The sequence below is a fragment of the Leptidea sinapis genome, chromosome 2, assembly GCF_905404315.1.
Source record: "Leptidea sinapis chromosome 2, ilLepSina1.1, whole genome shotgun sequence".
In the NCBI taxonomy this organism is placed as follows: Eukaryota; Metazoa; Arthropoda; class Insecta; order Lepidoptera; family Pieridae; genus Leptidea; species Leptidea sinapis.
In genome coordinates, this window is record NC_066266.1 from 28,076,031 (window position 1) to 28,095,476 (window position 19,446).

The following is a 19,446-nucleotide window of genomic DNA, read 5'->3' on the forward strand; positions in this document are numbered from 1 at the left end:
TCATTAAGATTTATTAATTCCATTGTCGTTACCTTCCTGTATATCATTAAGAAGCGTGGTGTTCTCCGTGGTGGTGGTAGCAGGAGTGTCGGTGGGGAGTGCGACAGGGGGTGGTCGATACAAGGTCGCCGCCACACACACGTGTAGCATCCCGCCTCCTGCAGCATAAACAAGATAAGCCATACAGTGCAACACGTCATCATGCCTACGTTTAGAACTTTAGTGAGATACTACATGACATGTTAGTCGTTAGACGGCCACTGTTCCTTCCGCATCCAGCGGACTATTAGCTATAAGAAGGTACACCCTTTTTTATTTATAACCTACGTCCTAAAGAATCATTGAGAGCAAAATTCAAAGAAATTAACATCTTGTTCCTGTTGCTTCTCAATATATTCTTGATAACGTAATGTATGTTCATAGGCACATAAATGAATTTGCTAGAAACTGTCATAACCATAATGTTAACACCAGGAACAGACATAAGCTTATAATCCCTACTACTCGGCTAAGTCGAGTTAGCAAGCCTTGTGGGGCGATGTATATACTTTTACAACAATATCCCAGAAAATGTTCAAAACAAAATTACGTTTAATTGGATGTCATTGAGCTGTCACGCAGAACATACTACTGATCCATATTTTAATTCTGTTTCAGATTATTTTCGCTGCATATCAGCGCATGCTGTCCCATCCCAGCCGCAGAAAGTGGTGCTGCATCGGTAGAAGTGTTGGTGTGTCGGTGTGGCTACCCATCACAATATTTTAGGATAGTATATTTCCTAAGTATTTTTGTCCTGTTAATATAGTTGCTAAGGTATTTATTGTTTTCAGATTTGTCTTCTGCACATAGCAACGCGCAGTTCGTGTCATTCGAGGACCAATTTCCAAATTTCAGACCGGGTTGATATTACCAATAAATTTAATGTTCTGGCCCCCAATATTAAAGTTTTGGATAAGAATTCACTTCACCTTCTTGGAGCTCCATTATTTCCTGTTTCAATTCCAACGATCTTAAACGATCACATTAAAAAATTTAATAACGTTTCGGACAGATTATTGAAAATTAATTCTCATATGGCCTTAACTATTATTCGGTCTTGTTTATTTGTTCCAAAATTTACGTACCTCTTAAGGTCTAGCCCGTTATGGAAATTTCCAAATTTGCTTGATGTGATTGATATTTCACTTAAAAATATTTTAGAAACCGTTTTGAATTGCGCGTTTACAGATCGTGCATGGTCTCAAGCCTCTTTACCGATACGGTTTGGTGGTTTGGGTACTCGCAAAGTTTCGGGCGTTGCCTTACCAGCATTTCTATCTTTAGTTCATAGTGCGCAGCCTTTGGTTACTAGAATTGTAAATCATGTACCAGATAACTCAGAGATTGTGTATTTGAACGAAGCTAACAATGCTTGGCTAAATATTGCAAAAATTCAAAATTTTGCAGACGATTTAAAGTGTCAAAAAGCATGGGACGCACTTCTTTGTAAGTCAGCCTTTGATGATCTTTTGATCTCATCTACTGACATAACAGAGCGTGCTCGTCTTTTGACGTGCCGTGACAGAAATTGAGTCGGGATTTTGGTTACAAGCCTTGCCTTCTGCGCCGATTGGAACGCTACTTGACAATATGACATTGTCAATATGCGTATCACTCCGGCTAGGTATAAAACTGAATGAACCACATCAATGTAGATGTGGCGTTCAGGTTGATGCTCTTGGACGCCACGGGTTATCCTGCCTAAAATCGGCAGGCCGTATCAGTCGTCACGCCAGCATTAATGAAGTCATCCGCAGGGCATTTGCCGCTCTTAATATACCAGCTGTTTTAGAGCCAAATGGTATTACCCGCCGCGATGGCAAGCGTCCTGATGGAATGACGCTGGTGGCTTGGGCACGGGGAAGGGCGCTGGTGTGGGACGCTACTTGCGTCGACACTCTGGCTCCTTCTCATGTCCAAGTTACGTCAGTTGGTGCTGGGGCTGCTGCTTCGACTGCCGAAGACAGCAAGCGTCGCAAATATGTTGGTCTCAGTGAGTCATACATCTTTGTGCCGTTTGGTGTCGAGACACTTGGCCCGTGGGGCCCAGAGGCGCGGAGAATGTTCAAAATACTATCTTCGCGCCTCAATAAGGCTAAGCTAAGCTTACGCTTCCACGTAATGATAGTTTTAATTTTATGTAGTCGTAGTATTGTAAATATTGTTATAAGATTTGTTTTGATTATATTAACTTTATATGTAAAATGATGCAACAGATTTAAAAAAAAAAATTTACGTTATTCAAAAAAATTGTTAAAAAACGTTTGTGTGGTAAAGGTTACTCTAACATAAATGACTTTCTTAATGATATCGACCGCCCTCAGGCTAATAAATAATAAGTTTGTACAATATTACTTTGTAAACATATTTTTTGATCAAAAAAATATGCCCGCTGAGTTTCTTGTGCCCATTCTTCTGAGGCCTGAGGCATTCATTTTGGAATGGGTGGTAGTTTTTTTACAATAAGGGATGTCAAATCCTATTTTGAATAAATATATTTGAATTTGAATTTAGATCAGGGTCAAGCGGACAAGTGGATCACTTGAAGGAAAGTAAAAAACCGGCCGGCGGCGGTGGGTTGTAGTAAAGTTATGTCTCGTTATACTGAGCACACCAAGGTTTGCTCGATAATGTAGGCTGTGGCAATTAGAGGCATGATCTCAAATCGAGAAGGTAAGTACGATGGAGAGAGATTTTTTTACGCCGACAATCTTCTTCGGCCTCGCTGTAGGAGTTACAAAACAAAGATTAAATTAGAATAGGTTAGCTAATTTTACTACTCATTTTGATTTTAGCCACTAATTATATCAATTCTACCTTGGAAAAAGTCCAAACTAGAGTGTCTTAAGCTTAAATAGGATTTACTGCCATACTTAGAATATAGTGTGATGAAGTCTAGGATAAATTCGGCCTTAAACCTGAGATGGGTCCCGTATCTCTGCCAGGAAATAAGTTTGGCCAGTCAAAGCAGCATATATAGTTACTTGCATCCAGGGCCAATTAAATGCTTCTCAATTATTATCATTAGATTGCGACCTTAGTTGTCTTATTAATTATTTAATTTTTCTTAATTATGTTTAGTTTATATCATCTCATTTTGCCGACTTCTTGAACGCCGCCCATGAACATCTGAAGTGAAAGTATGAAAAAACAATTGCAAAAGAACTTTGAACTGGAAATATCTTGAGTCGTTCAAGTCGGTTCGGGAATAATATAGCTGGAAAATAGTTTATTTGGAAGCTTTTTTTGCGGTGCGATAATTTCTTTTTGTTTCACGTGGTTGTGAGTGGTAGGTAGCTTTACTTTTTGAGAGTGCAATTTTAAATAATCTCATACATTTTTCATAATTAGTCACAAAAACATCTTAGAGGTGCTTACCCAATAGAAGTAATGTTCCATGTAATCCATACGTAGTGACCAGTTTTTCGATCAGCATCGGGAACACGAAACTACCAGCAGCTGTCCCACTCACACATATACCATTTGCTAGAGCTCTGAAAGAGAGCCATGCTTTTAAACAAGATATAGAGTTTGTAGAATTAGATCTTAGGTCTATCATCAGACGACAGACTATCCGTGACGCACTTTTTAGTCTGTGGTAATAAAACATATAGAATTATATGCAGTAACGTAGACAACGCGCAAAAAGTCTGACACACAAAATATCCTCGTAGATCTGACAGACCGCGAAGTTTAAATAGAAAATTGTGGGATGAATTGTGCAAATATATTTGGATATAGTTTTAGAACTGAATGTTTAATATGGAACATTTAACAATCTTTCTGAAAAAATAGGACGAACCCGAAATTATCTATTTCTTCCTCTTTTTTTATATCTCAAGTACGAAATAATACACGGCAAGCTCTGTACTTCCATTGCGTGTCTACCTCATCCCTACAGTTCTGTCGACAAAATGAGAGTAAGTGTGCGTTGTGTGACAGACATTTTGCGCGCAATGCAGACTTTTTGTGTGCCGCAGACTCAATCGCAGAAAAAGTGTGTCATCGGTGATAGGCCTTATACTGGGGCCACACTATCAGGAAACACCCGTAATCGGAATAAATGTTGCGATAATTAACGTATTAAGTGGAGTAGCCACACATACAAAGTCAATTCCCATTCTTGGCAATAGAGAATGGTGTGTACGTGACAATATAAGTGTTGATTTTTTTTAAATTATATGAATATGTTTTATATCCTATTGGAGGAGGTGATATGAGGAGAGGGTGAAGATATACACACTTCCTCTTCAACCGTTGACGAGTTAGAGCTTTACTCTGTCCGATTACTGTCTGAATATTAGTCATTGTGACATTATTCGTAATAATTTATGCTTAGAAGCTTGGAGTTGGTTTCTTTTAAAGTTTTGTAACACTTTTTTCTATTTAATTTTACAGTTAAGTGATTATATAGATGTTAGCATGTCTGTGAATTTTTCGTAGGGGTTATTAAAGTTTTTTTTTTTATAAAAAAAAACCTTTTGATCTTGTTTCCTAGACTATATACTATCAAGCGATAGACAAATTTAGCAAATCTATGACCATTCAAACATTCCGTATTAAACGTTTAACGTTTTAGAAAAACAAAAAATATACTTATTAATTGTTAAAGGAAAAAGACTTAGTGTTGGCAATAAAACGTGGCTACACCACGAGATAATTAACGGCATATCCTGGTAGTGTGGGCTAAAACGATTAAAATACCCAATTGTTTGTCAATAAACATCGAAGACAAAGCTCTGTATTGCATGAGGCTTTTTAAAACTTAATCTATGATCACGTATCAGTTTGTCTCTTTTTGTATGGAATAGGAGGACAAACGAGCGTACGGGTTACCTGGTGTTAAGTGATCACCGCAACCCGCATTCTCCTGCAAAACCAGAGGAGTCATATCTGTGTTGGCGGCCTTTAAGGAAGGTGTACGCGCTTTTGAAGGTACCCATGTCGTATCGTCCCGGCAACACCGCACAAGGAAGTTCATTCCACAGCTTTGTAGAACGTGGAAGAAAGCTCCTTGCAAACCGCACTGTGGTGCACCGCCACACATCCAGATGGTGGAGATGATATCCTAACTTGTGGCGTGTCGTGCGAAGGTGGCGGCAGGAATCAGCTTAAATAGCCCTTCGTAACACTCCTCGTGATAAATGCGGTAGAAGACACACAATGAAGCGACATCTCTACGCAACACCAAGTGATCCAGCCGTTCACAAAGCACTGGGTTCCTGATTATTTGAGCTGCTCTACGTCGCACGCGGTACAATGGATCGAGCTGATACTGGGGTGCGCCAGACCAGAGATGACAGCAATACTCCATGTGTGGCCGGACCTGCGCTTTGTAGAGCGCTATTATGCACAGTCACAAAGACAGAGCCAAAACACACTTCATCTACGTTTTCATATTCATACCTGTGTTTATCAAAATATTGTGACACAATCACGATTCCTGGAGTAGTGGACAGACCTCCGCCGATACCTGCAAGTGACATTGATCTGATTAGTCATAAGTACTGTGGACGTGTTATTATCAACTCATTAATGCAATCAGCCAGACTATGGAAGGGCTAGTTCATGGAATTCTAGCAGGAAATGCTCGAGAAATAATTTGCCAAATCATTGAAGGGTGTGATAAAGTTGATGAATTTGAAATGTTAGGGTTAGTTCAGTCTGTTATAACATATTAATCGCTGAGATACTATTAAAAGATATTATGTCTAGGTAACTGCAATGAATAACTAGGCAACATCTAAAGGTTTAGCTCAGGATGAATCCCCATTATCCGGTGAAAAAAGCTGCAAACTTGTTCTAGAAGAAGTAGAAAATGTCTAATTTAAGAGAGTATAAATCTTAACATATTAAGGTGTAAATCCCTATCCGGGGGGGTATCCCCAAGATAGACCGACGATCTGGTCAAGATCGCCGGAATACGTTGGATGAGGGCAGCGCAGGACCGATTGTCTTGGAAATCTTTAGGGGATGCCTTTGTCCAGCAGCAGTGGACGGGAACTATTTTTTTATTTATATATTTTTTTCCTAATTGACTACGTTTTTGTTATCTTTTTTCTTTGTTTATCGTTTTTGAAGTAAAACTTCTTTGGGCGCAACTTGGGGGTAACTTAGACGGAAGTAACGATCAGTAAAAAATTCAAGTGAAATCATAAGGCGTTATAATTTTATGGTTTAAAAAAAAACATTTCAATATGATATCAGTATCAGAAATATCAGTAATATTTTTTGAAAATCTCTAAATGTATAATTTGCTTATTACTACTTTTGTATTCAATTACTTTCTTTAATGAGTGAATATTTTAATATGTGCGAATTAGGGTATTAATTAATTATAAATAGAATATAAAATGAAAATAATAATCAGTCAAATAAAGTGGCGGAATCCCAGGAACATTTTACTATTTCATCAATAAATAAGAATAAAAGAGATAATCAAGAACCTGATAATGACCTCACGTGTAAAAAGTTTAAGTGTTTATATTCTAATGAATAATAATATCAAAATATAACATTAAGTATATTATCATTATTTGTAAAATATATAAGATCTCACTTGATTATATAATAGATATTATTTGTTATGAAGGCATTCTTTTATTTTATATAGAGAAAATGCCAACTTTGCTCAAAAGATGAAGTTATACCGAGAAAAAAAACGTTTCCGAGATAAAAAAATAGCAAATAATATAACAATGCTCCTCAGTAATACGTGAGTGTTTATATGATAACAAGGCTTTATTTAATGTTATATATCAATGTATCTGTTAATTATTCCTTATTAAGTTAATATTAATAAGTTTTACTTCAATCGCGCGTAAAGATTAGACGCACACACTTTTTTTTTATTGTCAAAACTATTGTAATATTTTCCTTCATTTTAATAAAAAATATACGGGACAATAAAATAAGAGGAACAACGAACAAAATGGACCATAAAAATATTACCATTCGAAAATGGCTTAAAAAATCTTATTCTTTAAGTAATATTACTTATAGAATAAGATTAGATATTACTTTAACTCAAATATATTTTTTCTAGACACAACTATAATGATCCTACCTGACACATCACTCGATGAAACGATAAAATAAAGGAGCTTATGATTGAGCTTCAAAGGGCTCACCAGGTAATTGAAAATATCAGCCATGACAATAGACAGTTGACGTTGGAAGTAGAGAAATGTAATAGAATTATTATAAAAAACTAGGAGAAGAGAATCGTACAAATACTATTTCAAACACGGGTAGAACAAAAAAAAGAGAAAGTCAGTAGCTACTAGCAATACCGATACAGTTAACTTTTGACAAAAAAAGGAGTTAAAAAATGGTACAAACATTTTACTTCCAGAAGAGCACAGACACAGGAATCAAATCAGGAGTCAACAGTCTCAGATAGTTTAAATAAATCATTTTTGACTGAGTAAAAGTTTCATGTTACTGAAGTAAAGCAGGACAAGAAAGAAATTCCAATTAAGCCTAAAGGAGTAGTTGAGGGCAAAATCCACAAAGAGGACCTACTGAAGCTTAAATCAAGAAATAGGATCGTGATTATTTGACTGAGCCCATGTATGAGATCACTTGTTTTCTGCAACCAGGTGCAAAATTGACTGATATACTTCTTTCCGAAGGTTGATAAAAAGCTTAACAAAAAATGATGTTGTCATTGTAATAGGAGGCACTTATGAAACTAATCCCTATGATTTTCTATTCAGTTTGAATAGATTTTTCGATAATAACTCACATACAAATAATTAAGTGAAACATACAAAAGTAAGTGAAACACCTCATAATAGAGCCTTAAATGAAAATAAGCTAAATTACGATTTAAGATTTATATGTGGGAAATTCCAAAATGTATTATAATAGAAAAAGAATGAAACGAAGTATGCAAATACGACATCTATGCCAGTCACTCATAAAGGATATTTTACGGTTTAAATATCGAAGCAAAATAGACAGCAACATAAAACAAATAAAGAATACGCAGAGGAATGTAAAACATACAGAAAATAAATCTACCCAAACAGAACATGGACAAAGTGAAGATGAAAATAGTACTGAAAGACAAGAGGAAAAGGATGATGCCATAAAATATATTCCTGAAATAGACAAAAGTGGAGCTAACGGAAACAGTGCAGAACCTAATAATTTTTTTCGAGTCCCATAAGTTGCACATATAACATCAAAATATTAATGGACTTATTAATAAATCTGAACAGCTGGTAGTACAACCCGACGAACAAGAAATTAGTAAAAATATTTTTATACATGTAATTTGTATTACGGAACATAATTTAATTAAACACGATTGTGAGCTGCTTACGATATCAAATTTTCGCATTGCTTCTGCATATTTTCGCAATAATAGAAGGGGTGGGTCAGCCATACTTGTACGAAATTGTCTTAAATTTAGAGTTAACGAATATCACACGCTTAAGCGTACCAGGTGTTATAGAATGTAGTGGAGTCGACTTAATAGACCAAAGCACAATAGTTATTTGTATTTATAGAGCACCAAAACTCGATAAATTTACCGTACACACATTTTTTGACAGTTTATTCAATATAATAAAAATTGCTTCAAAAAAGGAAAATCATTATCAGTGATGATATAAATATAGACGTGTTAATAAATAATAACATTACCCAAACCTTTAAAGAACTAGTACATGGTTTTAATATTTAATATATTATTATTAGCACCTAAGCAGCCGGCGCGTTAAGTATAGATATATATATATATATATATATATATATGATAGAATACTGATTTAGAAGAGACTAGAAACTATTAGTTAAGAAGAAACATTAGCAAAGAAAACTTGAGTAAATTTAAGGAATATCTAAGTAGTATTACATTAGTATTATATTCGGATGTTTATGAAACATCTAAACCAAATGAAGCATACAATAGATTTTTCGCAATGTTTTCACTTCTTTACTATCTCTGCTTTCCTTACATTAAAATTAAAATACAGTCAATTCGAAAACCAAAGTGGATATCAAAAGGAATAATACAATGTTGCAAAAGAAAACGAGAGTTATTATGGAAATATAGAAAAAACCTAGTAATAAAATAAACAAAATTACAAAGTATATGGAAAGCGTTTAAAAAATATTATGAAACTAACACAAAAATCCCAAAATGAATATAATATTAAAAATTCGCAAAACAAATCTAAGACTAAATGAGACATAATAAATAATAACAGATTAAACCTAATAATAACAAAATTGAACGTATTAAAAAAAGGCAATGAAATAATTAGTGACCCCTTAGAGATTGCACAAGCTTTAAATGAACATTTTCTTGGTAGTAAAATTTTGTCAACAACTAATAAAAGAGCATACACTAACTGGAACAAGCCGAACTCAATTTTTATGAAACCATCATCGCCTACTCAAATAAATTGTATCATAAAAACACTAAAAAATACAAATAGCACTGGGTTTGATGAAATTGATACAATGTCGCTAGTTTTGTGTCATATTACAAACTTATGTGTAGAGAATGGTGTGTATCCAGATAAATTAAAAACTTCCATTGCGAAGCCACTTTTTAATAAACAAGATAGGGAAGACATGGACTGTTACCAATTACACTTATACTAATTTTCTCAAAAATAATAGAAAAGTATATTTGTAATAACTTAAACGATTATTTTGAATATTGTGAAATATTAACCAAAAAGCAAAAAAGGCTTTAGAAAAAACAAATCAATTAATTTAGCAATATTCCATTTCGGGAAGGAAGTCATTACTAATGTAGATAAAAGAAAGCATGTGTGCGGACTTTTATGGACTTTACTAAGACTATGTCAACCATCAAATATTATTTGATAAGCTGAGCGTATATGGCCTAAGCTAAGCCTTTTTATCTAACGGGGAGGCAACAAATGACACAAATAACGAGGTTAGCTTACATATTGATGATTGCCTAAATTGGAAAACCCATATTGAAAATTTGTGCATGAAGCTAAATAGATTTTCATTTGCATTGCACATGCTGTCGAAACTAGTAAACCAGTCCGCAGTGTTAGTAGCTTTTAACGCATATGTCACATAAATATTCGGTACGGGATCATATTTTGGGGAAATTCCACAGACAAGGATAGTCTTTAAATGTCAGAAAAAATGTTTAAGAGCTCTAAGTCATTTCAGCCCCACTGATTCCTGTAAGTGTAAGGCATATTTTGATCAATTTAAAATACTTACTTTCCCGTGCTTGTATACATATGAAGTGCTAGTGTTCATTAGAATTTCAGAATTCAAATGATTAACTATTTAGATACTCTGATAGTAAACGCAGAAAAAATAATATGTTTCACGCAGCATGCAACGGCAATTTTTGGTAATAGTATTTAATATAGCTCTTCAACTGTATAATAAACTACCAGCATCATTAGCGGACTAAAACGTAAATATTAACTCTTTTATATCTTTAAATGACGAAGAAATATTATTCAGTTAAAGAGTATTTATCAGTCATGAATCTATAGTCATTACAATAAGTTAATTTAGATATTTAAAGTTGACATTTTTAATAAACAATTTTTATTTTTCACATTTTAATAATATGTTATGTTGGAGACCGTACACTTTTAAGAATAATGTTGTTTTGATTTTATATGTTCTCTGTAAATGTACTGTAAACATAGAGTAAGAATTATTAAAATATTATTTTTGCATGCTCTGGAGATTGTAAGCACCCATAATTATAATGTAACACTAATGATTTGATTTGAATGATATTGATCGATGATAAGTGGGGCGAGGTCAGTGTTACCAGTCATGATTCCGAAAGTGAACAGCAGATGCAGGAGCTCGGTGCAGTAGAAGGAGACGGCCAGTCCCGTGGCGCAGAACACGCCGCCTACGAACACCACCAGGCGACACGAGTACTTCTCGCACAGAGCCGACGAAAGAGGCGCTGGAATAGATTGTCACTATGTTTTTTTTTTTCAAAATTTATACATTACTAGCGGACCCGACAGACGTAGTCCTGTACGCACGTGTTAAATTTGAAAAATCGGTCCAGTCTCTAGACGTTAGGAGGAGATCACTAACATACGTAGGAGAAATATATATCGACTGTATTGAGAATATAAATCAATATCAAATTCACAAATCGGTCCGTTTCGGAGGTAGTTCAATTGTGAACCTAAACAATTCTCGAATCCACTTGAACACACACAGAAAATTTAAATATATTCGGCCCAGCCGATTAGGAGGATTTCACTCTCAGCACTTATATAAGAATTATATACATAAAGATCATATATCTTCCGAATTCTTTTTTATTTCAATTTTAATTTATTAGTGCTGTTTCAGTTTTTAAAATACTAATGTATGTTCACTTCTTACATCATTTCGGAACAGCCTGTAAGAAAGCTATTTGCCGCGCGCTATCGTAGTCACAGTTGGACAGTTCCGCTGTGAAACAATTTCATTATAACAACAGGGAGCATTTTTTACGAAATAATTGTTGATGTGACATCACTTATTGAAAGTACTTATAAAACAGTATTTTTTATTATCTACAGAACAACGTCTGTCGGGTCAGCTAGTAAACATATATTAAAAACAAGAAAAATTTCGTAAAAAACGTCAAACCGTGCGTCACTAAATTCTCTCATAGAAAATATGTCCATAGAAAACAAATATTGAAAATAAAAATAATTATGGGTCCCAAATCGAAATAATAACTATCCTATCTCTCAAGTTGGACCAAACTGCACTCCATGAAGTAATCCCCATTAAAATCCATTCATTCATTTAGGAGTCCATCGCGGACAAACAACGTGTCAGGTAATTTATATATATTAAGATACTATATATGAACTCTCTGAAATATAAGTTCTATTCATCTATGATCATACCTAGAGCCAAGCATAGCGTGGAGAGCGCCGCCGGTATCCAAGACGCGACGCTCTCTGAAGAGTCCGGGAAGGTCTCCATGATCTCGACGTACAGGACGCCGTAGGACTTGAACAGTCCAGCGACCCAGAACTGAACCATGAAAGCGCCGAACACGACAACCCAGCCGTAGCCGCCGTCCGGTGGTGAACACCTGGCATCATAATGCATACACATGTCGGTTAGCACATCGCACAGATGCAGAGGCTTCCGTTTGTAAATTCACGGATTATAATTCTTTTAAAGCGAGCGAGATGCATTATACCTAGTCTTTCAATAAATACTGACACAAATAAAAATTATATTGCAAATAAAACAATTTAAAATATAAAAATACTTATTTGAAGTGGTCTCCATTGGCTGCAATACAGTCTTTTAAACGTTGAGGGCAGTTATCAATAGAAGCACGCACTCTTTCCATGAAAAAATTCTGTACTGCCAATCGTAAGGGTTGTTTTAGGGACTCTAAATTATAATGTCGTTTAGAGCAAGTGGTACTCTCTAAAACTGAACATAAATCATAATCCAGCGGATTAAGAACGGAACTAGACGACGGCTAGTCTTCATCCGAAACGAAAAGCCTTTAAAAAAGGCTGTCTGATAGTTTCTACTATATTTGTGCGTAATAAATGACGTATTCTCGCCTCGGCTGTCAAAACAAATACGAAAGCACTTTCGGAAGGGGTGTAGTAGAAGTAATTGCAAGTTGGCAATGAAGTTCTAAATAATCTGTGACAACATTCCTATTAATGTCACGCTAGTCAGTATATTATTATTCTTATCTTATCTTGAAATAAATCTTATGAAAAGATTTCAGTGTTTCGGGGACGATTTTATTAAAAAGGAGAATACAACTTTTAAAGCTGGCAAGGCTGAGTGCTGGATGAACCACGAAGCAGCGCTCCACGCGAAAGGGGGCCCCTCATGTTTTATACCCACTCTAAACTGCCTGAGCGTAATTTTTTGAGTGAAACTTATTGAGATGTTGGTATATTGAATTAACTTGATATGGGCCCCGCGCTTTCTAAATCCGGCACTGGTAGGCTGGTGTTACAAAGTTGACCCTTACGTTCGATTGTCACTCTGTTCCATAACTTAAAATTTGAAAAGTCCCTCTTATACTAAAATTTAAATTCAATTAATCCAGTAACTACTGATGCTGAATTTTAATATACTATAGGGTCATGTCAAGAAAATGTCAATAAAGAAAGCACTCACTCAGAAGAGTCACTCTGTGGCCTCAGTTTCCTGGAGACCGCGAGCAGAGGCCTCGCCGTCACGGAGGACAGCGTCAGCAATGAGTCCTCCTCTTGTTCCGTCGGTGACATGGCCGACAGATATGCGCCAACTTGCTACAACACAACACATTCTAGATCTTAGAAGATGAGAATCATCAGTTCTAAAATTTACCGTTTCATACGTCTCTCTTTTATTTAAAATATTATACTTTTTAAAGTCTGGCAACAAGTTGGGCACAAATTTTAAATTGATAGGTAATAAAAATCCTCAAAATTCAGTTATTCCAAGGTTTTTATTATTTAAAGTTTTGCTCTTTTCAAGAACCTCAAAAAATTGTGTCTCTTGTATTAAAAGTGAGTAAGTCGCTCTCCCTGCTCCACTCTGTCGCTCTGCTGTCTCGTACCACACACATGCAGAGCTGCCTGTATCTGACGCTCTTTATTCTGTATCTAAGGTGGCACGTGAACAACTCACCGAAGCTAGCGGCAGTTCCAGCAGCAAGCTCACAGGTCGCTCTCCCTGCTCCACTCTATCGCTCTGCTGTCTCGTACCACACCAGCTAGATGCAGAGCTGCCTGTATCCGACGCTCTTTATTCTGTGTCTAAGGTGGCACGTGAACAACTCACCGAAGCTAGCGGCAGTTCCAGCAGCAAGCTCACAGGTCGCTCTCTATGCTCCACTCTGTCGCTCTGCTCTGGTGGCGCTGACTGAACAGATAGCAAGGATCCTGCTGTTTCTGGAGATAGGGCTGCCTGCATATAGAAAAATATAGTCGTTAAAAAGATTCTCCAAGTCCTTAACGAGTTTAAGACATTAAATAACCTGTCTTGATTGCTGTTTACTATACGAAATGTGAAGGGCGTGTTATACATTTTACAAGTTATTGGTAAAGGTACCTTGGCATAGCTTGCTGTACTTTTGCTATTTAGGTCGTGTTCCAAAATGACCATAACGTGATTATATTTGTTAACAATGATAAATTCTGCCTTAAGTATTAATGTATGGATTACATACCCATACATGTGTGATATCTCTGACCATATCGTGACTAATAAAGTATACTGTCTTATATTCCCATCAAAACTGTTACCTCTGCGATAGTGTCCACCGGCATGTCAATGGAGCACAGGACTGGTGCCGCAGATGCTGGGGGCGCCGACGAGCCCAGGACATCATCCCCGAGCTTTGACAGCTCCTGGAAGTCCATGAGAATATTAATTATCATCATTCATGATTAATTAATTACTGGGTTGTAGTATTATCTAACCTTTAATTTATAGTATTATAGTCCCTCTCTAACGTGTAAATAAATTATTGTATAATATATTCAAATATATTTACGAAAGATGTCGCCTCATTGCTTGTCTTCTACGCGTTTATCAAGGTATAGTTGCTTCGAAGAGTTGTTTAACTATATTCATGTCAGTGAACCATGCATAGTTCGAAAGTAATATCGGATTCTTATGGTGATGGGCTGAAGAAGTACGCCGTCTAATTAGTTGCGAGTTACGACGATGTCTCATGTTAAAAGGACCTCGCGTTAAGACAGGGACAGGCAGCCATTTTAGGATGACATAGTTACGTCACTTAAAACTCACCAATCAAAGGTGCCGTTTACAAAGCGACGTCTGGTTCTTAAAATCGCGTAGTCACCACGCCTATTTCAACGGGCAGATGCAATTTATCGAGAACTCCTATTTTTTAAATTTTACTTAAGTTTTTGATTTAACTCTCCGTATTATTGATTACACTTTAAGTTTGTGATACTTTAAGTATTTATATGATATTATACATACATTTATGTTGTATACAGCGTGGCATTACACAGGTGACATTAAATGAACACACGGGTTCCCAGGCTCCTTTGCACAGGTTGCCGGCTAGATTATGGGTACCACAACGGTGCCTTTTTCTGGCGTGAAGCAGTAATGTGTAAGCATTATTGTATTTCGGTCTGAAGTGCGCTGTAGCTAGTGAAATTACTGAGCAAATGAGACTCTCTCAAGGTGACGAGCGCAATTGTAGTGCCGCTCAGAGTTTTTGGGTTTTTTCAATAATCCTGAGCGGCACTGCATTTTAATAGGCAGGGCTTAGCAATTACCATCAGCTCCATCTCGTCTTGTCCCTTAATGTCATAAAAAAAGAAAAAACAAACAATTCATAATTCACCCAAGTAAATTAATTTTCCATAATATCATTTCGGAACATCCTGTAAGTAATCCAGTAGCGGCGAGCTAGCGTAGGCACTGAAACTCACTTCGGTCATTAAAATTTTGATTTCTAAATTTCTTTGTTTGACAATTTCAAAATTTCAATTATTTACTTTAATTTTTAAATCTTGTGTATCATGTATTCTTAAGTAAGTCAAATGTGTATTGATGATGTCTGTCCCATCCGGCCGTCCTATCTAACCTGCTATCCATAATGTTGAAATCATAATTTTTCGCAGCAGCCATCTTGCATTAAAAAAAACTGCGTTTACTGCACACGACGTTATGCGACAGAATTGTCATCTAAAGTTCTAATATTTAACTACTAAATGAAAACATCAACCAATTATCAAAAATACATAGGTATTAAAAAAAACATCAAAGTTATTTGTTAAAAAAAATTCAAACTTGCTAAAGTATCAAATTCATTTTATTCCCGCAATTAACTTCAAGTACGTGTATGTGTTTGAGCGGTGTCAGTGTAGTGGTGCGATTCGATACCTCTCTGTTTTGAGAACGCGTCCTTAACCACTTTAATACTCGCTGATAATGAAAGTGAAAGAACTTATAATTTTTTTAGCCTTTTTAATTTTTTACCTAAAAAAATATAACAATGATTATTGTCTTAATTATATTAATACATATACAAAAGGCATAAAAAAGGCAAAATAAATGCAATTGTTCACAAAGAACATGAAATTATCTAGAAATTTCAGTTAGTGAGAGTTGCAATGTTGCAGCAATAGACAACAGACGTCGGTAAGTACTCGGTATTGATTCGCTGACCCAGGTCACCTAACTTCAATTTAGAGCGCATCTAAACTATCTTAATATATATAAATTACATGACACGTTGTTTGTCCGTGATGGACTCCTAAACTAATGAACGGATTTGGAGTGAGAGATCATGGAGTGCAGTTTGGTCCAACTTGAGAGATAGGATAGTTTTTATTTCGATTTGGGACCCATAATTATTTTTATTTTTAATATTTGTTTTGTATGGACATATTTTCTATGAGATAATTTAGTGACGCACGGTTTGACAGTTCCGCTGTGAAACAATTTCCTCATAACAACAGGGAGCAGTTGGAGCAGTAAAGTCTTCGAATGGCGGCCACGTACCGGAAGACGCAGTGTTGGTAGGCCTCCACAAGATGGACCGACGATCTTGTCAAGATCGCCGGAATACGTTGGATGAGGGCAGCGCAGGACCGATCGACGTGGAAATCTTTGGGGGAGGCCTTTGTCCAGCAGTAAACGTCTTCCGTTTAATGAAGAAGAAGGCTGATTCATATGGTTTTGCAAGACAACGTGGGCTGCGATGATCAGTTATCACATGACCTGGGCGTCTCAGTAGCCATTACGCCACTGTACAAAGTACAAACTGAAACGCCATAGAGATTGGCATCTACTGCTTGACAGTAGTAACAATATTATAGAAGGAAAATCATCCCTGCTCATCGTAAGGTAGAAGAATACGTCATCTATATCCTAGTCTAAGATCCCGATATAAAACGACATATATATAAATAAATATGAAAATTAAAAGCTAATCCTCTATTTTAATATTGACTACGAATAGCTGCTATGTTGTATCCTCTTCTAATGCATGGGATGGTTGGTAGGGACCTCTCAGTCGCACATATTCACTCGGAGCAGTATTTAATCTTTTAAAATTCGGCAACCGGTATTCAGGACTGATTTTAGCAGGGAACCCTATATCACTGTGTTTGTAATGAAATGAACTTTATTTTTATCTAAGTTTCATTCAATAACCAGACAAGTGCAAGTTACTGGTATCAATTATTAACTGGTTCATACCTGGCAACCCATGAGTTGTGACAGGAAAAAAATAGGCAATCTAACCTTTGCATATAGGTACTATGGACAGCATACTTTCGATTGGTATAGAATTTATCCATTAAACAAATCAGAGAAAATTAAAAAAAAAATTAATCGTATCCTGGACTGAATATTTATCGATATATTAAATTTCATAAAAATATTTTCATCCAATAACCAGCTCGGTGAAGGTCGTTTTATATCGGGGTATCGATTTGTCGTATTCATTTATAGCTACTGTAGGACCGTTAGTTATTCTATGGTATCAGTAATAAATACGAATATCGATTACTCTGTCGTCTGGGTGGATTTGTGTGCCTGATAGTTATCAGATCCGAATATGAAACGCGATGGTAAGGCGGTGCCAGGAGATACCAGTTCTCCTGTTTGACCTCGAAGTTAAGCGTTTCAAAACCTTCTTTTTAGTAAATATTTAAAAGTATATTCGCATACAGTGTGTATAAACTTATAATAGGTCTGCTTGCTGTGTTTTTTATTATTATTATTTCCTTTAATTAGTTATCTTAAAGTTAAAGTTATTATATAAAATATATATATATATATATATATTTTATGAAATGCTCACACAATGCCTCTATTTATTTACGTTATGTGTGGATTGATACATCTACTTGCATTTGAGTATTTTGGTTGCGTCACTTTGCATATATTGTAATTGAAATGATTTGTAAAACAATTAAAATGTATATCTTGACTTAAAAGATTGGCAATGAGTTTCTTGCTACTTCTTCTCTTAGCTCAACCCTTTACGAAGTAGCGTTCAATTCAATAAAAAAAAATTTAATTTTTTGACATTCATAAGTGTTCCCGTGACCTACATGTATAAAGTGATTTTGAATTTTTTGAATTATACTCTTTTGCTGTACAATTTGTATCTGGCTGATAACAAGGTACGGTAAAAAAAGTATCATTATTATAGAGAAAAAAAATATTGTTAAATACTTTTTCCAACATATTTTCATATATTTTTCTTTCAGTCAGATTTTTTTTTATGAAAGTAAGGGACGCAACGAGCAGGACGTTCAGTTGATGATAATTTAAATACGTTGACGATAATTTACGGCCATCACCGTGCCGCATTACAGTGCCGCTTTGAAAAACACAAAATTTCTTACCGTCACCACAATTGCGCTTTTTATTATTTTTACCTCTTTATTATTATTAAATAATTACGTAAAAGCTTAATAAGCTTAATAATCTAACACGCTCGTCACCTTGAGACATAAGATGTTAAGTATCATTTGCCCAGTAATTTCACTAGCTACGGCACCCTTCAGACCGAAACACAATAATAATCACACATTACTGCTTCACGGAAGAAATAGGCGCCGTTGTGGTACCCATGATCTAGCCGGCATCCTGTGCAAAGGAGCTTCCCTCTGGTAAAATTGGCAAGTAATGTGCAAGCCACGACAGAAGTTGTGAAGAACTGGAAAATGACCAAAATTGTTCTGACCCAATTAAAAAAAGATAGGTCACACAAGAAAGCTTGATATTTGGGTATCTCATGAGCTAATAAGCACGCCAACCAATTAGGAAGAAACTGCTAATTCCTGCTTCCGAATTCCACCTTCATACACACACTTAGGGTATGTTCCGATATGCACTGCGAGCACTGCACAGTGCTATCTATCACTGTAGAAAAATTCGTTCCGTTATGAACTGCCAGTATACTGCCGAGTACCCTAGGGAAATATATGACGTCATAAATCGTCGCCATATTCTACTGTGAGCACTGTCGTTTTCGAGGTAAGGTACTCGCAGTGCTTTGATCACGTGTTCAGTCCAACCCACTCGAGTCCCTAACGTTTTATAAACAATACCTATAGTTTAATCCAAAATATTTTTAATTTGACAGTACTCCGAAAACAGTTTTTTTAAATGAACTAGAAAACTTTAATACACTCATTTGATACTGCGTCAAAAAATGTGACTGACAGTATACGGGATTGCGTTCCGTTTTAAATAGTAACCAATATAACTGTTTATAAAGGAACGGCTTCACAGTATACTAAATTGACGTCACACTGTACAGTGGTCGCAGTGCATATCGGAACATACCCTTATTCATGTTCAACCATCTGAATACATTGCGTTACCAAATGTAGCGAACATTAAAGTGAACTTTGCTTTTATGTCCTCGGACGCGTAAGATGTCTTCAGATTTAC

General features: G+C 35.9%; 1 protein-coding gene across 1 annotated transcript in view; it reads right to left on the reverse strand.

Moving 5' to 3' along the window:
- The window catches only part of LOC126974420 (monocarboxylate transporter 12), a 29,424-nt gene extending 15,106 nt beyond the window's left edge, over window positions 1–14,318 (reverse strand). Inside the window, exons 1-8 of the mRNA XM_050821909.1 lie at window positions 14,295–14,318; window positions 13,831–13,956; window positions 13,183–13,316; window positions 11,928–12,118; window positions 10,835–10,978; window positions 5,449–5,515; window positions 3,421–3,536; window positions 33–158 (exon numbers count right to left, since the gene is read on the reverse strand). Of these exons, the coding sequence (XP_050677866.1) occupies window positions 33–158; window positions 3,421–3,536; window positions 5,449–5,515; window positions 10,835–10,978; window positions 11,928–12,118; window positions 13,183–13,316; window positions 13,831–13,956; window positions 14,295–14,318 (928 nt within the window). The remainder of the gene's footprint in view (window positions 1–32; window positions 159–3,420; window positions 3,537–5,448; window positions 5,516–10,834; window positions 10,979–11,927; window positions 12,119–13,182; window positions 13,317–13,830; window positions 13,957–14,294) is intronic.
- Window positions 14,319–19,446: the final 5,128 nt, after the last annotated feature.